The sequence below is a fragment of the Macaca thibetana genome, chromosome 12 (assembly GCF_024542745.1).
Source record: "Macaca thibetana thibetana isolate TM-01 chromosome 12, ASM2454274v1, whole genome shotgun sequence".
Classification (NCBI taxonomy): domain Eukaryota; kingdom Metazoa; phylum Chordata; class Mammalia; order Primates; family Cercopithecidae; genus Macaca; species Macaca thibetana.
In genome coordinates, this window is record NC_065589.1 from 56,047,732 (window position 1) to 56,075,678 (window position 27,947).

The 27,947-nt window shown below is 34.2% G+C and overlaps 1 protein-coding gene across 2 annotated transcripts; it reads left to right on the forward strand.

The window, feature by feature from the left end:
- Positions 1–27,947, forward strand: ZSWIM2 (zinc finger SWIM-type containing 2). 2 transcript variants are annotated; one of them, XM_050750500.1, is made up of 10 exons: positions 17–221; positions 1,398–1,474; positions 4,441–4,481; positions 10,367–10,577; positions 11,763–12,011; positions 15,266–15,350; positions 16,378–16,490; positions 19,278–19,431; positions 20,357–20,543; positions 27,739–27,947. In XM_050750500.1, exons 1-10 carry the CDS (start codon positions 57–59, stop codon positions 27,786–27,788), a joined length of 1,332 nt encoding a protein of 443 aa, XP_050606457.1. In that variant the 5' UTR covers positions 17–56; the 3' UTR covers positions 27,789–27,947. The 2 variants fall into 2 exon arrangements, with proteins under 2 accessions (XP_050606456.1, XP_050606457.1); XM_050750499.1 differs by lacking the exon at positions 27,739–27,947 and having other exon boundaries at positions 1–221; positions 20,357–21,319.

The window sequence follows — 27,947 nt, forward strand, 5'->3', positions numbered from 1 at the left end:
GGCTGGCACCTTAGGGAGCTCAGCAGAGGGGCCGCCTCCGCCCGCACCTAGCCAGGATGCTTCGTCGAGGCTATAAGGCCTCTGAAAGGCGAAGACACTTGAGCGAGAGGCTCAGCTGGCACCAAGACCAGGCACTGAGTAGCAGCATATACCTCCTACGAGAGATGGGCCCCACTGGCTTCCTGCTGAGGGAGGAGGAGCCGGAATACATGGATTGCCGAGTAACTACCGCCTCTACCGCCCCTACTTCGCCACCATCCCCGCCCACCGTGTTCCCCTCCTGGCCTACCCAATGTGCATAGCCACCATCACAATCCCTGAGGATACTTGCTGCCTCACCCCCGAAAGCGTCTCCCCGCGAGTGTTCCAGACCCTAAAAGACGTGCAAATTACAGAAGGAAATAGTATTTATTGGAAGTTTCTTTTTTGGAGGTTAAGACTTCAAACTGCAACTCTTGTAAAAGATAATGGCTCTTGATCTTTAGGCTTGAAAATGTCAGAGGCTTTATATGAATATCTGGTTTGCATGACATGTGTTCTTGGATCCGTTGTTAGTGGTCTTTAGTCATGTAAATCAAACGAAATGAAAATTCTACAATCTGCTAGCATACTGTAAATATTTTCTAAATAAATAAATAGGTTTCCCTTTACTCTTTGCTCACTCTGAAATCATATGAAGGCTCTATTAAAGGATGGTTTAAATGGCAATACCTTGGAAAGGTATTAATGAATAAAAATTCAAGTTTGCTGAAAGACCACAGATGTTTCATATTTGCATATTCCACCCTTAACCACTCAAAAGTCAGCCACTGCACTACCTCCTAGGAGTTGACTTATAAAATTTTACGTTAATGCCATGCAGTTTGAGAGTTGAATGCAATTTACTAGTCTGTGCTTATTTAAAGCATATTTGTTACTTTGTTGCTTCAATACTTAACTGTATTTGATTGTTTTAGCCAAACTAGGCTTGGTGAATAAATTTTGTCCTCTTGAATAAATAAATTCACCGACTCAAATGCACCAAACAAAAATCCAAAATGAGCTGCCTTACAAAAGTGCTTAGCTCCACCCCAAAGGAGAATTTTCTTACAGTAAGGAATTTATGGGTTGATTTTTGCTTTTTTTCTCTTTTGACTTTGGAAATTAGATTTATTTTCACCTGCTTAACGGCAGGTCACTTTAAAACTATCTTAATTTGTTAATTTGCTAACAAAGACAAATAATGAAATGAAAAATCAGCCTAGAGACTGGTATCAAGAGTTAAGATTCTCCGATAGAATCTATTCAACCTTTTTGAATCACCTAAACTAAATTACCTCTTCAAATCTCTTTTATTAACTCAGTTTTGCTCTCTCAAATTTTACTGATCTTTTTAAGTACGCATTTTTCTTTTAAAGGTTTTTCTAGGAAATCCTCATGTTTGTAACTGTTCCACATTTCTGAAAGGAGAGGAACTTTGTAAGCATATCTGCTGGTAAGTGATTTTTCATGAAGATCTTCCACAAAGGAGCATATTGGTGTGTTACATATTTTGCCTTTTTTATGCTTTGAATAACAACAAAATTAAATAAATTTGGTGCTTGGGGAATATAAAGTTAAAATGGTCATAGCTTACCAATAAAATTTTCAGTATTTCATTTTATTCTGAAAACTGAATAACGTTTAAATTGGGAAACAATTTATAATGTTAATGCTTTTAAATAGAAAAAAATCAATTTTAGATTCTCATGTACAAATGTGAAATCTAACTATAAAACAGGGGGGGATATCCTGATCTTATCACTGATGATAATTATGTGGTTCATTTGAGATATTGCTGTGCTTCAACAAATTGTGTTTCCAAAATCACATTTTCTTGAATATCAAATGTTCCATTTTCTACATGTATACATAGGTTGAAAGTATTCACCTTTTCCATATTGGCCTATGGCAGTCAAGTTTCAAAATATTTTCCTTTTCAATTAACATTTGACTATGAATCACTTTTAAATTTTTCATTTATTTTTATATATTTAGGGGGTACAAGTTCAGGTTTCTTACATGCATATATTGCATAGTGGTGAAGTCTGGACTTTTAGTGTACTAATCACCCCAATACTGAACATTGTACCTAATAAGTGATTTTTCAGCCTCTACTCCCTTCCCACCCTCCCAGTTTTTATAGTCTCTGATGTCTTATTTCACTGTATATGTCCATGTGACCCATTGTTTATCTTTCACTTACAACTGAGAACATACAGTATTTGACTTTCTATTTCTGAATTATTTAACTTAGGATAATGGCCTCCAGTCCCATCCATGTGGCTACAAAAGACATGATTTCATTAATTTTTATGGCTGAGTTGTATTATATTATATATATAGATACACACACACACTACATATATATATACACACACACACACATTTTATTAATGTGGTATATTTATATATCACTTTTTATGTATCCAGCCCACCATTATGGATACTTAGGTTGATTCCACATCTTTGCTGTTGTGAATAGTGCTGTGATAAACATATGAGTTCAGGCATCTTTTTGATATAATTATTTCTTGCCCTGTAGACATATACTCAGGAATAGGATTGCTGAGTCATGGTAGTTCTATTTTTAGCTTTTTGAGGAATCTCCATACTATTTTTCATAAAGGTTGAACTAATTTACATTCCTAGCAACAGTATATAAGCATTCCCCTTTCTCCAGGTCCTTATCGACATTTGTTGGTTTTGGACTTTTTAATAATAGTCATTATGATATGTATAAGATGCTATCTCATTGTGGTTATAATTTCCATTTCTCTGATGATTAGTGATGTTGAGCATTTTATTATATGTTTGTTGGCCACTTGTATATCTTCTTTTGAAAAATGTCTATTCATGTCCTTTGCCCACTTTTTAATGAGGTTATTAGGTTTTATCTTGTTGAGTTATTTCAGTTCTTATAAATTCAGGATGTTAGCCCTTTGTCAAATACATAGTTTGTAAATGTTTCTTACCATTCTTTAGGTTGTCTGTTTACTCTGTTGATTGTTTCATTTGCTGTGCAGAGGCTTTATAGTTTAAGTCCATCAAACTATTTTTCTTTTTGTTGTGTTTGCTTATGAAGAATTGATCATAAATTCTTTGCCCAGGCCAATGTCTGGAAGAGTTTCCTAGTTTTTCTTCAATTTTCCAAGTTTTTTGTAGTTTACAGTCTCACATTTAGGTCTTTAATCCATCTTGAGTTAATTTTTGTATATGGTGAAAGCTATGAGTCCACTTTCCTTCTTCTGCATATGGCTAGCCAATTTTTCCAGCACCATTTATTGAATAGGATGTCATTTCCCTAGTGTCTAATTTCGTTGACTTTAACTATAAATCTTTGAAGATAGAAGTAGAACTCCATTGAAGATTATGTCTATTAAATCTGAAATTTTTCCTCTAGTGTCAGAATCTATTTGTAGGGTAATTAACCTCTAGAAATGAAAAACAAAATCCTTTAATTTAAATACAAATCAACTCCTTTTGTTTTGCTTACCTATACTCATACTAATAAATTATTAATATTATTTTAATTTATTTGATAGTTAACATGAAAAAATAAAAAATTAAGAAAAGATTATGACTTTCACATTTCTAGTGCTTTTCTTTACAAGTAAAAACCATTATATAATTATTTCTAATGTTTTTACTTATTTTTTTGCTCTTTTATTTTGATCAGTTTTTATTAAGCATCTAGTAACACAAGTTATTTACTCTAGTTGACATAAAGATAAAATATGGTCCTTTCACAACTTACAATTTGGTATTATGATTATATTTAAAATAGGGTTTTTTTCTATTTTCATTTTATGTCAGGGGAAGGGTATTCTCTTTTATTATATAATTCATGTTGTACAATATTGTAACCATTAAGTAAATGGAAATATGATCAGTGTTTCATATACTAAAGTATATTTAGTATCATTGAATAATAATTTAATAGGTATTTCCCACTTTTTAAAAAAAGTTGCATTCCATTTTAATTGGTAAAATTTTTAAGTATTTTTTTCTATCATGTGTTAAAGAGGTGTATGTAGGAAAACAGCCATTTGGTACACTATCCAGAAAATTATTCCATTTCCAGAGAAATTTAAAGGCAGTACCATAAATACCTAAATCCCCTCTTTATCCTCTCCCTGTGAATAATTGTATGTCATAAGAAATACGTGGAGTCTGTCTGACAAATCTCTTGACACCAGCTGTCATTTGTTTTCATTAATCATACTTTTTTCACATATGCTTATTTTAAAACATAAGCTTAGCAACTATTATAAGAGAAAATTGATGAGTTTTAAGTTTATTCATAACACTTCCCATAATATAAATCTCATAATTTAATTTCTATTCTAAATATTTTTAAATGTCTTTTGAGTTTATGTCAAAAATAAATGTCTCGATTTTTTTTCTACTTGTGAATGTTAGGGTCTTGTTGAAAAAATTCAAGCTTCCAAGGAACCATGAATGTAAGTTTTGGGGTTTGGGTTTTTTGTTTTTATTTTACTAATTTAAAGTTAAAAAATATAAGAATTTTTTTATTTAACATTTTCTAAATTTAGATGGTTATTTTTCTAGGGAATCTGGTAACTATCAGTAGCTCAGCTTCTTAAACTTAAGACACTTGGAACATTTTTCATCTTAAAAAAATGTAACTTTATATGTCATTTTCAAACTCGTAGGCACTTAATAAAAACAGGTATGAAACAATGGCCAGTTATTAAGTAGAAAAACATTTATGTATTCTAAGAAAAGGTTACAGTGGTTTCTGTGTCTAAAATTTTTAAATTGTGAGAAAAACAGCAAATGTGATTTTTTTAGATCCCAGAAATAGACTGTTGGTATGGCACATTGTTTTACTCAAAAATGTTTGCTGAATGAAATTTTTTTGCAAAACAAAAGCAGAGTAAAATGTAGTTTTTAAGTGAGTTCTTAAATTGAGTTTAGAGTCAGTTATATATTTATATAAGTTTAAATTCCAGAGTTCTCAAAAATAAGAGAGAAAGAAAAATAATTGCAATACAGGTCACCTAAATTTGTACATTTTATAATAAAGATACTGTCATTGTGAAAGGGTTAATTGCAGTTAAGGAATTGTTTGATCTATACTAGACCCATCTAAGAACTGCATTTTTAAAAGTATTAATAAATGTTTCTGATATTAATGCATAAAGTGATAATTAGTTTTTTATTTTTTTTTCTATTCAAAAAGAATTTGTTTTATTTAGGCAAGTTTATTTCCCCCTAGCTATTATAGAATTACAATCACAGTAGACATATTTTTAAAATTATCCCAGATAATAAATTACCATTAGTGTTTTACAGGGATTTTTCTCTTTTTTCACTCTACATATTTTTTTAGAAATGTCCCCCATTTTCCATGCCTCCAACTGTTAACTCTGTACGGTGATTCCCAATCTTACCAGCAGACCAATATTTCCAGTTGCCTTCTGGGGCAGCTCAATTTGGAGGTCCCATGGGCATCTTAAATACTGACTTCTCCATCTGTACTCCGCTCTTAGATTCCCTACCTCACATAGTGGCTTTCCTTTTTATTTTCTCTTCAAAGCTATAAACCTTGATATTCTCTCTGATATTTTCTCTCTCATTCTCTTCTGCCATATATCTACCCATACCACAAATCCTGCTTGTTTTACATCCTACATATTTCTCAAGTGTTTCTATTTCTCCATACTCATTCTTACATTTGTTCCACTTTCCTCAGCCCTTAGTACCGTTCTAAGTAGCCTCCTTGTTTCCAGTGCCTGCACTTTGCACTTTGTCTTTCACCCGCCAGATAGACAGATTCTTTCTAAAATGTCAGCCTCTTCTTAATCCTCTCTCACAGTCCCTTCATGCATGATGACTAGGTTGTATGATTTTATATATATTGTTTTCTTTTTGACTTCTCCATTGTATTCACTGAAGTTAAATGTTGACTCTTTCTCCAAAGTCTTATTCTCTACACTATTCTTCCATATCATTTTCACAAGCTTCGATACTGAGGCTGTCCAATAGAGATATAACATACATATGTAATTTTCTAGTAGCCATATTATAAGAAGTAAAAAGAAACAGGGAAGTAATTTTAATATGTATTTTAACTTAACCCAGTACATCAAAATACTATTGTGTCAACATGTAATCAATATAAAAGTTATCAGCTATTTTACTTTTTTTATACTAAGTCTTCAAAATCTAGCGTATTTGTTATACTTACAGTAAATCTCAATGCTGACACTATATTTTCAATGGAAATATTTGATCTGTATATAGACTTCGTCAAACTTTTCAGTTGAAAAATAGATTCACATATCCAAATTGTTACATACTTATACATTTTTCTGTAACTATAGATTATCAGCTTTAAGTTAAAAACTAAATTTTTAATTTAACAAAATGTAAAATTTGTTTTGTCAGTCACACTCGTCAAATTTCAAGTACACAAGAGCTACCTATGGCTAATGGCTACAATATTCAACAGTGTAGTTCTACCCAATTAAATTCAACAAATATTTATTGTACCACATATTAGCCAGGAGCTCTGCTGGGTGCTTTTTCTAAATTGAAAAATATGTATTGCTAGTATATGAATGTCTTTCATCTGCAAACACAGCAATTTTGTATTGATCAATTTAATATTTTACATTGTATTATTATTCTTTGCACTTATTGAAGACAGCAACCATTCAGTCTACAGTAGGGAATTTTTTAATGTTTAAAATTAATCCTATATAATTTGAGAATTTATATTTCCTTCTGAAATAAATATTTTTATATCTTTTATATTTAAAAGACATTTTAATTAGTAAACATTGAGAAAATCCCATGTGTACAAAATAATACTAGAGAGTGTAATAATATTCAAAGTAAGTCTTAGTGATCTTAGAATTTATCATTTAAATTAAAGCTAGAATAAACATATATGAAAAATAAACAAAACTATAAATAACTACTCCTTAGGATTATGTGTAGTATTTAAGTAAGTGTAGAGGGAATATTACTTGTAATGGAAGAGGAATGTTTTGAACATCATTCAGAGATTCTTTTCCAAAAGGAATCTGGAAGCAATTATCTACATTCCAGTGTTGCATATAAGAAACCTGAGACTCTCTTTTCTTTTCAAAGACCGACAAAAAATGATTATATGGGAATTTTATTATGAAAAATGTTAATTTTTGAACACTGAACTTTTTTTCACAAACATTTTCCCAACAAAAGCTAGATTTACCACCTGATAGTTCCTTTTAAATACAATAACTAGTGAATACTATCTGTTCTTTTTGGAATTAAATATTTATGAATAAAATTAAAACCTCATTAAAGGAAATTTTTCTAAATTCTCACCAGAAAGATGTAAACTTTTTATTTTCTATTTTCCGTTTATGATTTTATATATATCATAAAACAGCCTAATATTCTGTCAGAATTATGTGTTCTGCTTTTATCAGACATTGTTACTTTATATTTTCTTTTTTTTTTTTTGAGATGGAGTCTCGCTCTGTCGCCCAGGCTGGAGTGCAGTGGCAAGATCTCGGCTCACTTCAAGCTCCACCTCCCGGGTTCATGCCATTCTCCTGCCTCAGCCTTCTGAGTAGCTGGTACTACAGGTGCCCGCCACCACACCTGGCTAATTTTTTTGTATTTTTTTTTCTTAGTAGAAACGGGGTTTCACCGTGTTAGCCAGGATGGTCTCGATCTCCTGACCTCGTGATCCGCCCTGCTCGGCCTCCCAAAGTGCTAGGGTTACAGGCGTGAGCCACTGCGGCCGGCTACTTTATATTTTCAATGCTATATAATCTCTGCTATATAATGACTTTCATTAAAAGTCATCAAAGGCTAGCTAATATTTCACTAAATATGGTATATTATAATCAATTTAACATTCTTCCACTATTAGGCATTTATTTCTAACTACTTGTTATATTCTTTGTATATGAAGCTTTTTGTTCTTTTCAACTATTTCCTTAGCCTAAAGTCTTATTGTGTTTTGGAGTAGAAGTGTTACTATTTTTATGTCTTCCCCTCATATGTACTGCCAAATATGTTGTCAGAATACTTTTGCTGATTTACATGATTTCAGCAATATGTCAATTTCTTTAAGTTTTGTTTTTTGGATTCCTGTATTGGCACATTTTAACTGTAGTACTTAAGCATACAAAGAAAGATATTAACAGCATATTTAAGAAATATGAAAATAAAGACACATAGAAATATTTTTCCATGTTAGTAATATTTCTAAAATTTTGGAAAGAAAGACAGCCACACAAAGGAGGAAAAATACCAGATACAAGGTTCATAGTAATCTATCCATGTCTGATAAATTAAATAAGAAAAGAGTTTCTATTCTCTGGTATATTTATTTAACATTCCTTTATGGAAGATCTAAAATGTCTTCAAATACCTTTTTTATTATACTTTAAGTTCTAGGGTAAGAAATAACATAAAGCAAACAAATCATAACATTTATTATAGTGTTTATTCAGTCAGTTTTATTTAGTGTCTGTGCTTTATTCTTATTTCAACTCATTTGCCTTTGATGCAAATAAAATTGAACATCTTCCACTGCCTTGTTTACTATTTGTGTTTTATGTGAATTGTATTTTGGCTATTTATTAGGATAAAACTGCAAACATAATTATTATAAGCATTACTTTTTTCAAATGCTTTTCTAATCTATAAATTTTTCTCTATGACTTTATTCAATTTTGTTATACATATGAATTTTTGTGTTATTAAATCGGATCATCTGTTCTTTTCATGTTTATTGTTTCGACCCTTTAAAAATTGTCTTTCTTCCATAGTATCAATAGTTCTTTGGGGTTTTTTTTCTGCTCTTTTTATTATTTTTGTTCTTCATTATATAATAGCATCAGTGTGTAGTTGTTTTGGTATAAGTTGGAGGTTGGTATTTGGTTTGAGTTAATTTTCTTCATATTGCCACCCAGTTATCTCAGTAACAGTTATTAGATAATACTTCTTTTGCTCTTTGTTTAACAATGTCTATTATTTAGAGCATCTCATATATTATTACATTTATTACTTATACAACACATTGTGATGTCAGTTCAGATTGGCTGCCTTGCTCTTCTCTTTCAAAATATTCATGTATAATCTTATGCATTAATTTTTCCAAATTCACTTTAAAGAGTTTGTTTCTTCCGTTTATTTTCCAGTTCACATTTTACCACACAGAACAATTTGTTGCCAGCTTCTTTTATGAAATTTTATTCTTCAGTATTTCTGCTGACCCAATGCATCTTTATTCCCCAAAGCACAATATTTTGTTATTTATTTTTCTCTCCTTTTTTAGAGAGCAGATGTTGCTGTGTCTCTGTGACAAATAGTCCTTCTTCCCCAAAGTAATGGTTAACTAATGTATGATGCCCTCCCACATTCCACTTGCCATTCCACCTCAGACAGGGGGCCGCGATTTCTGTATTGAAATGTAACTGTGATGTTTTCAGTGTTTTTAGTGTTTAGTTGGGGGGTCTTTCCAGAAAAGCAGAGCATTTTATTATCTTGGAAATAATTTTTAATTCATATATAGTAAAAAGATATATAAAATGAATAGAAGGCAGGGGACCGATAACAACTAGCATTTAAATTATGACATGTTCAGGAGTAGGAGAGGGAAGGGGGAAGCAGCAAAGAGATGGGCCAAGGAATAAAGAATCTAGGATTCCCTGATCAAAACTATAGGCACTTAGAACATCATTCCCTTAAGGATTACAGAATGGAGAAAATTCAGAATTCAAAAAATGCACCTGCTAATGGTGCAGGCAATATAGGAACTAATAGATTGTCCTGAGAACTGCTGATCAATCTGTTGAGGACGAGGCTAATGAGACACTCTTTTGTAGGTACACAAAACAGAAACAGAAAATAGGCACAATTAGTTAAGTCTTGCTCTTCCATTATTTTTTAATTCATTTATTCATCTAACAAATAATTACAGTAGCTACTCAGATATCAGTTTCCTCCTTATGTATTCATGTCCCATTTATTTTAATATTCTTATATGTTCATAAAATATTTGTTATGGACAAGTGAACAGCTCAAAGTATAAGACATGATTGTAACACCAATCCAAGGATGAACACTATCATATTCAAGTGCACTGTTTGCATTGACTCTTTTTGAGTAACAAGAAAAAAAAATTTATATTTTTTCATATGACTCTCTTCTGACATTTTGGCTCTGAAAAAAATGTAAAGCAGTGGTCAATGTCAGTGTGATAATTCAGTCAAAACTCTGATATTTGAAAGAAAATTCTAACTTTCAGCATAAGTTGTTACCTCTCTGTAGCTCCAATTTTGTGACTGAATTTTAATACTTTGGAATTTTTCACTAGCTGCTTTACAATTGGGTCTTGGAGAAAGAGAGATAAGTGACTTGCTTCGGGGGATACATCGAGTTCAAACTCCCCAACCAGGAACAAATGACCACAATGAACATGTTGAAGAAGATGGGTACATTAAACAGAAGGAAATTGATTCCGAGGATATCTGCTCTATTTGTCAAGAGCTACTTTTAGAGAAAAAGCTTCCTGTCACCTTTTGCAGGTGATGTATTTTTTCTTTGGATTCTTAAAACTAATTAAAAATTCTAAAACATATTTGTGATTTATTACCTTAGGAGACATGATAGGGAAAAAATAGACAACTTTACCTACCGCTAATTTATACTTAATTAAATTCCTTTGTTTCCTAACACACACACACATATTATATATTTTTATATATAGTATATTTATATATAATATATATTATATATGTTAGGAAACAACATATATATGTGTGTGCATATATGTTGTGAGCTAAATATACGCTCTTACTCTAAATCTTTCTGAACTACACTATAAGGGTAAAAATTGAAGCATAATTCCACAATTATTCCTCCTCCCACCTTAAGTAACAGGAGTAGAGTAATTTTTGTGTTTTTATTTTATACATATGAATAAATGTTATGGCTTATTATAGTTATAAAGACTTCTCTGGAAGTAAAGATTATTTTACTTTGAAATTACAAAAATTATTTTCAGTTTTTAAAAAATTCTATCTTTAAACCTAAATAATTCAATTTTCACATATGTACAAATGTTTACTGAGAGTCTAATGTTCATACTTTTCTTCACAGCACTATAAGGTTGAACTTGAAAACTTTGGACAGCCATTTGCCATTGCTATCTTTTTCTCCTGATCATTCTTTTTTCTTCTGATAATTTAACAAAACTTTTGTACACACTGTAGTTGTTCATATGTCTGCTTCTATTGCATATTGTAAAATTAACTACTTTCCAAAATAGTATTTCTCTCAGCAGCTATTTCTTTGGTACTACCATGTATTATGTGACTTCTGGAAAAGTATGGTGACACCCCTGCTCTCAGTGAAGCATTTTATTAAAATAATTATTATTATTTTCCTTTGTGTTAAGCCTATATTCATTCTCACTTTACAAATGAAAATATTATAATCTTGCAAAATCTTTCACCATTTCATTGCAAAGAAGGAAAATTTAAGTTTGGAATTCTGATGTATTAAAGATGATAGATTACTAGAGTGAGTGAGTGTGTGTGTGTATGTAATCAAGCTATAGCTGAAAATCAGTTCAGAATCTATTTTTATGTGGAATAAAGATGGTAGCACAGGAAATTTTACTTATATAAATATATATGTAATATATATATACAACGGATATGTAAAACTGCTCTATACAAATGATAAACTTGAATTTTTATCTCTCATAGGTTTGGCTGTGGCAATAGTATTCATATAAAATGCATGAAAATCTTAGCTAATTATCAGAGTACATCAAACACTTCCATGTTGAAATGTCCTCTGTGCAGGAAAGAGTTTGCACCATTAAAACTTATTTTGGAGGAGTTCAAAAACTCTAGCAAACTTGTAACTACAGCAGAGAAAGAGAGACTGGACAAACACCTTGGAATTCCCTGTAATAACTGCAAACAATTTCCAGTTGAGGGGAAGTGTTATAAGTAAGTGTTCTCTGTAAACTATAAGCATGTGTTCTTTTTATTTTTTTACATCAGGAAACTTTGAGCATTAGAGCACCCATTCTATAGCCTCCCTCTTCCTGCATATACTGTTTGACTTGTGTGACAACTGCTTATTTAGGACTTACAGACTGACCTCTGTCTCGGTCCAGTATCTCAGGAACTCCAATCATTTTATTTTCTTCTCCTGTGCAAGGGTATTGTTTTGAGCTCTGGTCTAGATTGGGTCTGAAGTAGCACCCCATTCTAGAAGCTCTGGACACAGGATAGGTGGCTTTAGCTTAGATGAGTTTCCAAGCTCAGAGCCTTGCTGGATCTCTCACCCTCTATAACTTTATTTGAACTACCTTTGAGGTCAGTTCCAAAAATTCCAAAGATTGGGCCAGAGGGACATTGACTAGATTGACTGAATATTTAATCCAGTCCTCCCTACTCCAAATTGCAATGAGTACAGATTTTGCTTTCTTTCATATCTTATACTTCAACAACAACTACAAAAACATAGTAATTATTAGAGCAAACAATTTTCACTATGAGTAACCCCCAAACTTTCCCACAATTCTCCTGATAAAACATAAATTAATTGCTATGCCTAGGAAATTGTATTTTCTTAATTAAAATTTTAAGTTAACAATACATTAATAAGAAAACATTATTTCAATCTTTGTTACATTTTTTTGAAATGCATCAGTTTATTTTTCAGCCTTCTTGAATTACATTATGAGCCCAATTTAAATTATATATATATTAAAATTCATAAAGCCATAAAACATTATCACATCCAACAGCAAATTATACCTATTTGCTTTGAATTTAGTTTTGTTTTCTGTATGTGTTACACAGAAGAAAGTTAATTATTCACAAAAGTGTTTGCTGGAAAATGGATGGCCTCAGAAGGCTCCTAGGGAGGACTTCTGAGACTTGGGGAGGAAGTACAGAATGTTTACAAACTTTTAGCAAGAGGTATTTAGCTAGGTTCAGGAATGTTGTTTAAAGAGGATTCCAGGAAAAGGAAGGACTTGATCTTTGGTATTAGCAGCCGTCATATGGGCAATTTAAATTTTCTCAAGAGGGGTGGATAGCACCAGTGAGGGAGGGGCTAAGGTCACATGTGAAAGAGGGGGCTGGGATATGTGGGGGAACAAGGACATATGAGGGCCACAGTATAAAATTCTCAGTGCTTACAATGTTCCCCAAATGGTTTACATACAACTTTAGTATAAATCTTGCTTTTAGGTATGTTGTTGATGACAGTACACTCCTGTCACTCAGAGCTTTCTGACTGCTTTTTCTGTCCTTGGGCATTATTCTTCCTACTAAGTAAACACATGACCCACTATCCTGCCGCCTGCCCACTAGTGACCCTACACTCTCCTTTGAGAGTCTTTTCTTGTCTCATAGCTTCTCCTCTAGGGATCTTGCTAACAATTACTCATCTCTGTCTCCATTCTCTTTTACAAATTAAAGAATACATTTTCAATGTTTGTGACTCCATCCATCTTCCATTCCCTCAAGTACTGACATTTCAGTCATCAGTCTGAAAAACTATTTCCATTTCTTTTAGGAACACATTGAGTAGGAGACAAGATTAACTAGAAAGTTTCTTCATTCCTTCTTCATTAGAATTTCAGAATTTAACTACTTCATCTTTTAAGAGGTTAATTCCAAAATTACTAGATATATGTTAAAATACAGAGATGCTTAACTTTTTTTTAAGCCCAGCATACTTTGATGCATTGAATAAATGGCACCATTTCTTCAACCCATTGCTGTTAATTATTAAAATCTTCCCTGTATGTACAAAGAGTAATAATGAATAAATTAGCATTTGCTTCTTTTAAGATGTCTGAGGGACATATTTTCTTAAATTTTTCATGGCAATAATCTTCTAAATATTTGATAACTTGAATAATAAGTTTACTTGATTACTGCTCAGAATATTTTCAGTTTGATAAATTATGTTGCAAGTAATTTAAAATCCTCTGCTTGTGACACAATTTTATAAACAATATAACTTTTAGATTGGGCTTTTATGGAAAGTGGTTTTATTTGACTTGTCAATAGTTTTTACTGAGATCTTTTATGTTTACCTTTTTCCATTTTGTGGGAAAAAAAGAATATAATTTTTATTTTCAAGAAGTATGCTGCCAACTCTAACTCTGGCACTCACAAAACAACTGGAAAGCAGCACTGGATAATCAAATGACAGAATATCTAATAGACTGTAGATCCTATAAGAATGTAGAGAAAGAGGTAAATGAAAGCTAAGGTAGTCTGAGAAGGCATCATGGAAGGGGCATGTGGTGGACAAAATAATAGACTTCCTAAAACGTCCACATCCTTATGCCCAGAACTTGTATGTCATAGAAGAATTAAGGTTGCAGAGGAAATTAAGGTTTCTAATCACTGACCTTGAAATAAAGAGGTTATCCTGGATTGCTTGAATAAGCCTTGTGTAATCATATAGGTTCTTAAAAGTAGAAGAGGGAGGCAAGAAAGTCAGAGGGAAATGTGATTGTGGAAGAAAGGCAGAGAGATGCTACTTTGTTTTGAAATGATCACAAGCTAATAAATGTAGGCAGCCTCTAGAACAGCAGTCCTCAAACATTTTGGCACCAGCGACCAGTTTTGTGGAAGACAATTTTTCCACAGGGGTTATTGGGGGTTGGTTTCAGGATGAGACTGTTCCACCTCAGACCATCAGGTACTAGATTTTCATAAGGAGCACACAACCTAGATCTCTCATGTGCGCAGTTCACAATAGGCTTCACACTCCTATGAGAATCTGATGCCACCGCTGATCTGACAGAAGGTGGAGATTTGCTCTCCCACAGTTCACCTCCTGCTGTATGTCCCGGTTCCAAACAGGCCACAGACCACGTCAGCGCCTGGGGTTGGGGACCCCTGCTCTAGAAGATGGAAAGAGCAAGGAAATAGATTCTCCCCTAGAGCCCCCTAAAAGTAACACAGCCCTGCCAACCCATTGGTTTTAGCACACTGAAACTCATCTCAGACTTCTATCCTATGGAAGAATAAGATAATACATTTGTGCAGTTTAAGCTAAGTTTGTAGCAAATTTTTACAGCAGCAACAGGAAACTAATACACATTGTGACTTGAGATGATCCTTGTCGTGTTTGAATTGTTCCCAGGAAGTTTTGGTCTGAATTTTTCACCCAAAACCATCACAATAATAGGATGTTTTTTCTTGCGTGTTTTGATGTTTTGTATTTTTAGGTGTACCGAGTGCATAGAATATCACTTATGCCAGGAATGTTTTGATAGCTGCTGCCATCTTTCCCACACGTTTACATTTCGTGAGGTACAGTATCCATCTTGAATCTAATATGGTGTTTCTATTTGTCCTGTTGTAGAGCTAAGTCAGTCTAAGAATAAGAAGAATAACATAACACTGTGGAACAGAGCTGATTGGTTTTTAATACAAACCTAAAGCTATATTTTTAGGAGAGCTCTTTTTCATAAGGCTACACAAAGCAACCAGTTCTTACACTGGTAATTTATAAAATCTAACATGATAAGAAACATCTGATGACATTATGAATAAATTTTCGGAACAGAAAATATAGCCATCAAACCTGAATATTAGTTTTTAAAAAGCTGTCAACATTACAAATGTCTTACAATGAAAAGTCAAAACATTTATGATTTTCTCTTAAATTTTCTTACATAAACAATAATGAAACATGGAATTTTACCAGGATAATTTAAATCATACACTTTAAAAGTATCTCCTGATGTTGAATAATACTACTACTTTCTGCTTACCAGACAAGATAAAATAAAACATGCACAATTATTGTTATTTTTTACCTTAAAAAGTAATGCCATTATAGTAGCTGTGCAATAGCATATGAGACTCACTAACAATTTGTAAATACTTTAACATGTTGAAAAATAATATATATGCTTTAAAATATTGTGTATTGGCTGGGCGCGGTGGCTCACACCTGTAATCCCAGCACTTTGGGAGGCCAAGGTGGGCGGATCATGAGGTCAGGAGATAGAGACCATCCTGGCTAACACAGTGAAACCCCGTTCTCTACTAAAAATACAAAAAATTAGCCAGGCGTGGTGGTGGGCGCCTGTAGTCCCAGCTACTCGGGAGGCTGAGGCAGGACAATGGCATGAACCCAGGGTTAGAGCTTGCAGTGAGCCGAGAATGTGCCACTGCACTCCAGCCTGGGCGACAGAGTAAGACTCCGTCTCAAAAACAAACAAAAAAAATAGTGTATTATTCACATTATTGATATGCAACCTACTAATTTTTATCCACAAAATGAAAATATCCATGACTTTGCAAAGTAACATCTACTTTTCACCTATTACAGAAAAGAAACCAAAAATGGAGATCACTAGAAAAAAGAACAGATGAAGCTGTAAAATACATAGATACTAAAAATGAGATAGAAGAAAAGATGTCACATTTTCAAGAAAAGCAAGAGTGAGGTTCCCAGTAAAATTTATATTTCTTGTATGACCGAATCTTTGAATAACTTTTCAATTTGAATAAGTTGTATTTATTCTCTTATTTATTATTTAATTATTATTAAGCATTTAGATACTAGGTGGCATTGTACCATCCAGTTGAAGAGCAAGGCTGTAGAGTCAGACTGCCTGAATCCAATCATAGTTCAACCACACATTGTCTATGTGACTAGTTACTTCACTTCTATCTGCCACATTTTCCTCATCTTTAAAATGGGAGTAATTGTTAAAACCAACCTTGTAGGAATTTTGTGAGTATGAAATGAGTTAATACACACAATAAATATTCAAATAATGTTATCTATTATTTTTAATTTGACCAGAAACTATACTAGATACTAGGGATACAGTGGTTTCCTCAGTAATCAAATAATGATCGATGTAAATGTAAAATTGAAACTGATGTCAGTTATGTTTAAATAAAAGCAGATTCAAATATATTTGAAATTTTCCTTTGAAATAATTGGCCTCTGGGGGAGAGGCCAATTTTTTTGCTTCATTCTCCCTCTTTCTACCCTCTACTTCACCTTGTTGGAAGAAGAGTGCTGAGCAGATTGGTTTTATTTCAGAACATTGATTCAGAACATTATTAGTGGAGAGGTCTCCAGACCTTTTGCAGTAGTCCTGTTCAATTACAGAAAATTTAGGCTGGGCACCGTGGCTCAAGCCTGTAATCCTAGCACTTTGGTAGACCAAAGCAGATGGATCACCTGAGGTCAGGAGTTCAAGACCACCCTGGACAACATGGTGAAACCATGTCTCTACTAAAAAAATACAAAAAAAAAAAAAATTAGTGGGGAGTTGTGGCACATACCTGTAATCCCAGCTACTCCGGAGGCTGAGGCAGGAGAATTGCTTGAACCTGGGAGCCAGAGGTTGCAGTGAGACGAAATGGCAACACTGTACTCCAACCTAGGCAACAGAGTGAGACTGTATCTCAAAAAAAGAAAGAAAAAAAGAAAAAAAGAAAATGTAGCCTGTCATAATATTAAGAGATTGTGTACATTATGAAACACATAGAAAAGAGACAACTTTTAAAGAATGGGATTAAATAGAAACTAAAAATACTTTCAGTGAATCAACTAAACAAAAAATGTGCTTGTGCTCACTAAATATATATATATATATATGTATGTATATATATACACACACACATACATATAATACACCCATACCCCCACACACGTGCACATACACACGTATATGTAAGTTTCTATCCAAACTTCAATTGATATATAGCCCATGCCCATGGGTACTGCACACACATTGGAGACTAGAGCTCTTGTGGGGCATCAAATGAGCCTATACAAAGGCTTTGCAACTCCATTTTCCCTGCACAGGTATCATACTCCCACCCCCCAGCCGCACCCCCCCCACACCCCCACCCCCGCCCACACGCCCCCCCACAGCAAGCCCCCAAGCACCACCAGCCTCATCCTGTTAGAATGCTAAGTTGTATAACTAATGGTTGGACTTAGGAGATATTGGGGGACAGGGAGTTCAGAAGGAGAACATTAGGGGAAGAAGGACATTTTAGGCAGAGAAAATGGAATAAATAAAGAGAATTTCAGGATAAGAAACAGTAGGTAACAAGCTTAAAAGAGTACTAAAAATATACATTTTCATTGAAATTAGATGACCCTGGTAAGAGCAAGTTCTGTAATATGATGGGGATATATCTGCAGAGTAATGAGAAGTACAAACTTTTCTGAAGAGTATATTTGAACTTTGTTCTGAACGACTTTTGAATGATAGGAACATATCTGACCTTTTAACCAAACTTTTTTTTCTCTTAAAGATTTGTTGTATCTGTTTTACCAGTTGCAATGGCATCAAATAGCAGTTAATTCATAGTATATCATCTTAGTTATGTCAGTCAGTATTTTTGGTACAAAAAATGGAGTTGGTACTTTTAGAGTTAAATTAACATAGTCTAACAATATTGAAGTGATAAGAATATACCCCAAACGAAAACAAATTTCCTTATCTCTTATGATCTACCAATTTATTATAGTAGCCTGGAATATTTAATGTGGCTTACTATACACTTCACTTCCTACCAGAAGACAGAGTGAATTGGGTTGTATTTTTCTAAACAGTTGCCTAAGTGTTGACTCAGACTAAAATATTATAATTTGAGTATATGGTCTGATTTTATTGACCTTAAAGTGCAACTCAAACTCAAAAATTTTGGGTTAGCATTTTTATTTGATATGACTACTTAAAACTTTTTTTTTTTTTTTTTGAGGTGAAGTCTCACTATGTCATCCAGGCTGGAGTACAGTGGTGTGATCTCGGCTCACTGCAACCTCCACCTCCTGGGTCTAAGGGATACTCCTGCCACAGCCTCTTGAGTAGCTGGGATTACAGGCACCCACCACCATGCCTAGCTAATTTTTCTGTATTTTTATTAGAGATGGGGTTTCACCATGTTGGCCAGGCTGGTCTCAAACTCCTGACCTCAGGTAATGCACCCACCTCAGTCTCCCAAAGTGCTGGGATTACAGGTGTGAGCCACTGCGCCTGGCCAAAATCTTTGTTCTTTATGAAGTTGGATCCATATTGTTCAGGATCAATAAAATAGATTTTTTAACTTTATAATATATGAGATTGATTATCTTTAGTTCAAGAAAACCTAGGGTTCATTGCATTATTTATATAGAGACTACTTACCTGTGCTATTGATCGCTTCCTGACCTATCATAACATGTAAACACTCATGTCTCTTCTTCTTCTCATGCAGCCAAGTTTACACACCAAAACACGTTGTAAGATCACTGCCTCTCCAACTGATTACTAAGAATAGTAAGCTTCTTGCTCCAGGCTACCAGTGTCTACTTTGTTTGAAGGCATTTCATCTTGGTCAACATACAAGATTGCTACCATGTACTCACAAGGTAAAAGTCACATCATTTTAGTTTTACTTTCCCTGTAGGGTCAATTTTCACAAGTGAAGTGACAATTTAAGTCTGTCCTTTTACTTTTGAGTTGTACTCTGTACAGAGGTGTTCACATCGCACAGCACATATAGAAAGAACTGCCACAGAGACTGTTGCGAAGGCAGCTTTCTCCCTGAGGATGTGTTTATACTGATTAGTACTCATTTCTGTATATACTATCTAGGAAAGATAAAACGGTACTTTAAGTTAGATTCCTTTATCTACTTTAGTTATCTGTAGAAAGAAAAAGGTTATAGAATACTAATATTTTGCTATGTATTTTTATGAGTCTTAAGATGAAACAGAAATGCCTAAGTTGACAATTATTATTTCATATGAACTCACTGGAATCAGCATACTACTACTTGATCACTATATAATTGATAAGCAACTATATAGTGGTTGATAACCAACTGTTTTTCTGAAATAAAGTTGCTTCAGTAAATAAACAAAGCTTCAGTAATAAAGCTTTAGAGTCATCCTCACTTAAAATGGCTAATTGTTTTTTTCCAAAAATTTAATTTATTTTATATTTTACTGTTATCAGATCCATTTTCAACCCCAGTTGGTTATGACTTTTAAAATAATTTTCATTAGAAATAATTAGCAGTGAAATTAATAGCTTTAGAGAATTTTTAACAAAATTATGAGTGCTATTGATAAAAGTCTTTGCATTTTAATATAGAAAATGGAAATCAGTCCCTACATCAGTTATATATAGAAGTGAACTTCTTCAAAATATTTTCATGAAACTTGATAAATAATTATTTTTCAATTTTGCTAAATATTTTTAATCATACAATTCTGAAACTGGGGGAAATTTACTTGAATAATATTATAAACAAGATTAGTATAGTTCTGATTAGCTTATCTTTTTTTAAAGTTTCACAGGAAATGTATTGACAATTGGTTATTCCACAAGTGCAATTCGTGCCCTATTGATGGACAAGTTATATATAACCCTTTAACTTGGAAAAATTCGGCAGTGAATGGACAAGCACATCAATCTGTTTCAAACAGAGACATCATTCATCTATCAAAGCAGAAAGAACCAGATCTTTTTATTCCTGGTACTGGATTAGTCTTAAAACAAAATAGACTTGGAATTTTACCTAGCATACCTCAGTGTAATTTTGATAAATTGAATACACCTCAAAGCCCAAAAGATGCCTGTGAGAATATACCAATAGACAATCTATGCTCTATCCAATTAGATGATTCAAATTCAAGAAAAGTAACCTATGAATATAAAATTAGCCAACATTTTCCCAGATACCTTCAAGATTTACCCATGTTATCATTTGGGAAAATACCATCTCAAACATTTCTTCCCCCTATTGTTCATAAGAATATCGTATGTCCCACTGCAATGGAAAGTCCATGCATCAGTGGAAAATACCACACTAGTCAAAGCCAGATGACCAAAGGCTGTACATGTAATAACCACAACCTAAAGAAGACTCCTGGCACTAAAATAAGAGAGGACAATAAGAGATCAACTTTACTTTCAGAGGATTTCAATCTTATTGTCAATTGGAGCACAGCTAAACTTAGTTTGTCTAAAAGGTATAATAACTGTATGGGGGAAATTACACGAAAATGTAGTCATCTGTCAAGACAGCCTGTGTCTCACTCTGTAAATACAAAAGGTACTGAGCTATCTTTAATAATAGAAGGAGTTCAATTGTGAAAAAGTATTTTTATTTACTATTAGAAAATATTTGAATGTTGAGCATAAAAGCTGTTTTATATAGAACATAAAAAGCACATATAGTCTTGACAAATGTATATAAAATTATCTCTTGGAATTTGCCTACTTACCTATAAACAGCTCACTACACTTAAAGGAAATGATTCTATTACTTATACGACTTATAGCATTAGGTATCTTCATGAGTATATTCAGAATGTTATAAATAATGAATAATTTTTAGAGCCTTTATCTTATTTTATTCTAATGTTAGAAATGTTTTACTTAAATTAAGGAAATAGATTTTTCCTACTTTGAGTCACTGTTTTCAAATATTTTTATGGTAGCACATAACATGCAGGGATTACTTCCTGGTACTTCTGTATTTTTTGCATTTTTCTTGCACTAGTAATTACCACAAACTGATAAAAAAAAAAAAAAACTTAAAAAACTCCATAAAGGAGTTTTCTTATACATGAAATGAAAATAAAATGAAATACTATCAGCTATGTCACATTTATAATGGTCTTACTGTTTTATTTTCAAGAAACTTATATAAGTACTTCCAAATTTCTTAATACAATCACTATTATTGAAGGATCTGTAATTTTAAATCTGCTCTATTTTCAAAGTAACCATTGTTTCAAAATGTTTATTTGAAAAAATATAACCCTTAGATTTTTATTTTAAATTATATGGCTCAGTTTCTCTTCAAATGTTTTTTAAATTATTGATGCTATATTGATTTGTATTATCTGTCACAAGGAAAAAATATCACATGATAATTTTTATCATGGTAATAATGGAATACATAGGTCTATGAAACAAATCTTGAAGATATCAAGCAAAATTCTCTGAAAAGAGTGTTTGCATTTAAAGAAGTGATTAAATTGAGGTTAATCATAAACAAAGTAGTTAATAAAATGTAGTTCAGAAACAGTAACTGAGAGATAATTATAATATGAGCTGCATTTGAAAATTGAATGAAAGTTTGTCTTGCTTCTGACATAAAAATGGATGGCCAAATATATTTGTCAGCAATTCAGAATTTTATCAGCCTATTTGTCTTGAAAGAGAGAGCTAAGGAAACTGCAAAATAATTTTCCAGTTAATAAAATATTATTTATGTTCCCATAGATATTTCACCTTTCTTATTTATTTTATAATTTTTTTTCATGAACTTATATTTTAAGTACCAGGGTACATGTGCAGGATGTGCAGGTTTGTTACATAGGTAAATACGTGCTGTGGTGGTTTGCTGCACAGATCAACCCATCACCTAGGTATTAAGCCCAGCATCCATTAGCTATTCTTTCTGATGCTCTTCTTCCCTCTGCCCCCAAGACAGGCCCCACTGTGTGTTGTTCCCCACCAGGTGTCCATGTGTTCTCATCATTCAGCTCTCACTTATGAATGAGGACATGCAGTGTTTGGTTTTCTGTTCCTGTGTTAATTTCCTGAGGATAATGGCTTCTGGCTTCATTCGTGTCCCTGCAAAGGACATGATCTCATTCCTTTTTATGGCTGCATAGTATTCTATGATGTATATGTACCACATTTTCTTTATCCAGTCTATCATTGATGGGCATTTGAGTTGATTCTGAAATCAACCAATTGCGGTTGTGAATAGTGCGCAGTGAACATTCATGTGCATGTATCTTTAAAATAGAATTATTTATATTCCTTTGCGTATATACCCAGTAATGGAATTGCTGAGTCAAATGGTATTTTTGCTTCTAGATCTTTGAGGAATCGCCACAATATCTTCCACAATGGTTGAACTAATTTACACTCTTACCAACAGTGTAAAAGCATTTCCTTTTCTCCACAACCTCGCCAGCATCTGTTGTTTCCTGACCTTTTAATAATCATCATTCTGACTGGCATGAGATGGTGTCTCATCGTAGTTATGATTTGCATTTCTCTAATGATCAGTGATGTTGAGCTTTCTTTCATATGCGTCAGCCACATGAATGTCTTCTTTTGAGAAGTGTCTGTTCGTGTCCTTTGCCGACTTTTTAATGGGATTGTTTTTTTCTTGTAAATTTGTTTAAGTTCCTTGTAGACTCTAGATATTAGACGTTTATTAGATAGATAGATTGCAAAAATTTTCTCCCATTCTATAGGTTGTCTGTTCACTCTGATGATAGTTGCTTTTGCTGTGCAGAAGCTCTTTAGTTTAATTACATCCCATTTGTCAATTTTTGCTTTTGTTGCAGTTGCTTTCAGTGTTTTCATTATTAAATCGCTGCCCATGCCTATGTCCTGAATGGTATTGCCTAGGGTTTCTTCTAGGGTTTTTATGGTTTTAGGTTTTATGTTTAAGTATTTAATCCATCTTGAGTTAACTTTTGTAGAAGGTGTAAGGAAAGGGTCCACCTTCAATTTTTGCATATTGCTCTCTAGTTCTCCCAGCCCCACTTATTAGATAGGGAATCCTTTCCCCATTGCTTATTTTTCACTCTTCTTTTTAAAAGAACCCTTCAAAAAAGATAGACAATCTTTTAGAGAAAAAATAGATATAGGACTATCAACAGTAAAAAAGTTGGAATGCTAGTTGAGATAATGCCATAAAATTCATGTTTTAGTTATGAGAAAGATATAATATGGATACTATTCTTGCACTAGTCAAACTGGTTAATGAATATTTAGCAATTTTAATTTTAATTTTATTGTTGCAGTAATATACAATATACCAAATATTCATGATTATAAAAGGAGAGTAGAAATTAGCTAATACAGTAATGATTCCTTGACCACATAAGCAAGCTTTGCTCAGAGTTGGGGTTGTAAATTAGGTGACTCAACAAGGAGAAGTTAAATAATTTTTCAGTTTTTTAATTAGGCAAAATAAATTGCACAAAATCTGTCTGATTTCTAAGAATAAAATTTATCTTATTTGTGAGGAAGAGGAAATGGACTGAGATCAGCATAAAACATACTTCTGGGCAGTTGTGAATAATATGACAGGCTGGTTTAGAGCCTAGAAGAGGAGAAATTGAAATATTGTAGGCAAGTAAGTCTAGGGTAAAGCCATGTGGATGAACATATGCGAGAAGGCACTGCCAAAAGCTGTCCATTGGAAAAATTTTTTCTCGCCACTGTCTTTTAAGGTCAGTCTGGGCAATGCGTCTCCCATCTACCATAAGGAGAGATAGAGAATATTCGACAAATTAAAGAAACATTTAGAAGGTGATCAGTAAGGAAAAGAAGAAAAGCAAGTCTACAAATGCTTTTTGTGTTAGGTGTTACTTGTGCTCACCAATAATGTCTGGCTCCTTTCCAGGCATTTGAGAAACTACACTTTCCAGCATCATTGGAGTTAGGCAGATTTGGGGACTAAATCTGACCAATGGCAGTTGCCATCCATTTTCAGATTGCACCCACATACCCAGATGACCCATCCAGGAACCAAGCCCAAGTCTTTTCCTTCTGTGTAAGCTTGTTGTAGATATGAGCCAAAGAAGGGGCAGTGTCCAACACTGGTGGATTACATGGGAGTCTGGGCTCTCTGCTCAAGCATCTTAACTTCTGATATTGTTCATGCTCACATCTGGACTTACCAATTCTGTGTTATGATGGATTGCTGCCAGCTCTGTGAGGCAATGGATCTATGACAGACCCCAGTTGCTGACGGGCATTTGTAGAACATCAATCAATTGGTATCCCACGGTCAGGTGCCCCATCTCCACCAGGGCATGCCATGAGTTGTTTTTCAAAGGTATATTGCATGGCCTTGTTCCAAAACTTCAGGTACATACATGTGATTCCCCATATTGGGCTTTCCAGAAGCTCCAAAGGTCATCTTTACCTACCACCAATACCTCTAATACCATAGAGTCTACCAGGTTGCATGGCCCAGACAGTAGAACTGCTTATACCACTGTCTAGACTTGCAGCCCAGCCAAGGTTTTCCTGTTCTGGGTCCCCCCAAATCTGACAGCCATTGGTATTATCCAGCATATGGGCCACAGCAGTAATCCCATGTGTAGAATAATGCAATATGCCACCCATATAACTCGGAGATGTTGAACTTTTTTTTTTTTTTTTTTTTTTTTTTTTTTTGTGGTGAGAACTAAAAGATGTGATCAGTTGTCTTTTATTTGAGAATGAATATCCTGGCATGTCCCCGTTCATAGGAACCCTATAATTTTAATAATGTGAAGGCCCCTGAATCTTTGTAGGGTTTATCTTCCATTCTGTAGAGCACTTGTGTCTTAAGGAAGATTATGATAACAACTTCTTGCCCATCTGGCCCAATTAACATAACAGCATTGATGCAGTAAATCAATGTACTCTTCTGCAAGATGTTCAAATAATTTGGAGGACAGGAGAGTTGACATAGTCCTAGGTCAAAACTGCAAATATGTAATATTGCCTATTCTATGTGAACAGGAGCCCTTTCTGACCTTAGCAGAATAGAATACATTCACCATATTAATGGATTTACATCATGTACCTGAGAACATAATGATCTCCTGTAGCAAAATACCACATCCAGCATGGCTACTGCAATTGGGATTACAATTTCATTGAGTTTGCAGTAGTCTGCTTTCACTTTCCAGAATCCTTCCAGTTTTTGCAAGGGCCATATGGGTGAATTGATGGAGATTTAATACGGACCAACAACTCTGCATCTTCTAGATTCTTAAGAGAGTGGCATAATTTTCACCATCCACTTAGGGATGTGATATTGGTTTTGATTTATTATATTTGCTGAATTTGTGTAACAATTTTAAAGACTTATACTTCCCCCTCTTCTATGATTATCTTTATGCCGCAGGCCAAGAACCCAATGTGAGGCTTGTAGCAATTATTTAGTATGTTATTCTCAATTATACTTTCAGGCACCAGGGAAATAACCACTTAAGAGATCTGAAGAAACAGTGGGCCCAAAAAAGCCAGATGTTTCCCAGGATTCCATTTACTATCTGGTCTCTATATGGGGGGGGCATAATGATGCTTCAAGTCTTGAGTATGACTGTCATTTCTGACTGTGTCCAACAAACCTTAAATGTTTGGCTGTCCCCCTTTTAATGCATGGCAGTAGGGTGACTAACTCAACTCAGTTTGCTTGGGAGATTTCTAATTTTAAAACAAGAGTCTCACGTTCCGAGATACCCCTCAGTTCTAGGCAAATCTGGATGGCCAATTATTCAAAAAATTATCCAAGTAAATGACTTTTGTGGAAGAAGTGGGAAATGCATTTTTAAGTATATTGCTATAGTATTTCAATTTCCTTCCTGCTGGAGTCTTAGCCTCCTCAGCCAGTGGGTTCTGGGTCTGAAAATTACCTCAGGTCCAACAACTTGGCACTAGATTATGACTCTTAACCAGTGCAGCTGCCTTTGGTCTCCTGGTCATTCATCCTTGATTTCTTCTGACAGCACAAGCTAGAGTACCTTTGTTGTAGTCCCATCTGTTTTGCCCCTAGTGACAATTTGTTTAATAAACTATTTCCATCTCTGTGGGTCAGGCCTCCTGGCTGCTACTCTGACCCTGCCACTTATTACAATACTTGCATTCACTTAGATTTGCAGTTAAGTGGTACCACCTGGCCTTTATTAGGTGTTCAACCCACTGCTATCAGTGGACTTAGTAGTAAGAGCCTCTCCTACCATCAAACCTGGGTTATAGGAGAGAGCCACCGCCGAACTTTTACTGATGTCAAAGCCCCATACCAGCACATTGTTTATGACCTTGGTAATTGGTGTCTTTTATAGGCCTTCCCATAGAACATTACCATCAGGTGGGGCTCCTGGCTTTATAAAGTGTGTTTACTCCGGCATGCCCACTTCCATGTGCTTTTTAATCCTTTTATCTACTGTCTGCAAATATTGTCTATATTTGAACTTCACATAGCATTGGTCGTTGCTTTTTTCGTGCTTCCAGAAGCCATCTTGTATGTACCATCACCTGAAGTCCTTACCAAACCATTAAATCCTGCTTCACAAGAATGCTCCCATATCAATAAACTCTTCCCTGCCCAATTTTATTTTCGGTTCTGCTTGATTAAGTACTCTCAGGAGTCAAACCCACAGGTTCTCCTCCAGTACCTGGCAATACACAATGGCTAGGTCTTGCAGCTTCTTTAAGGTACTAAGCCCTATTAGAACTAGCACATTTTTTGGCTGGGTTATGCTATGAGTTAACCCTAGTGTTAATGCCTAGTGGCCATAACAGGAGGCACCTGTTGTTTTGTGAGGGCGAGGGCTCTTCATTACCTTCAAGTAAGGTGGGTGAGCAGCCCTTATGAAGAAGGGATGGCCCACTTCTGCATTTTTGAAGTTCAGAAGACTCTGGGGTTCAAAATTTCTAGGGACATTCACAACTAGATGTTCTCTTCTCAAGTGTCAGGATCCCATTTTTCCCAGCCATGCCTTGATATTGTCATAACTGACCTGCCTCAGTGGGGCATTTAACCTTATCTGGAGCTCTACTACACCATTCACTCCTGGTCCTCAGCTTCTCTGCCTTCTTGCAGCACAAGAGGTTTTTGTAAGCTATCAAAAAGGTGCATTGGATTTCATGCTTGCTGTTCAATTGCTCATCATTTTTCATTATTTTTTTCTTAGGTTGTAATGAGCTTAGCAATAGCCATCTGTTCTTGTTATCATTTTGGTAACTATTTCCCCGTTGCTTCTTGAAGATCTCATACTTCACACCAGGTAGTGTGTACCCTCCCCACCCCCAATAGCATACCTTCATGACTCAGTAATCTAGAGAGTTTTAATAACAGAGCATCCACCCACCTTATGCCCAGAGATGTCTATATTCCACTTAC

Bases quoted from the DNA above. Each gene is read 5' to 3' on its own strand.
- ZSWIM2 (XM_050750499.1), top strand. From the start codon at position 57: ATGCTTCGTCGAGGCTATAAGGCCTCTGAAAGGCGAAGACACTTGAGC. The intron at 222-1,397 runs GTAACTACCGCC...TTTCTTTTAAAG, and splicing joins CGGAATACATGGATTGCCGA to GTTTTTCTAGGAAATCCTCA. The intron at 10,578-11,762 runs GTGATGTATTTT...TATCTCTCATAG, and splicing joins CTTCCTGTCACCTTTTGCAG to GTTTGGCTGTGGCAATAGTA.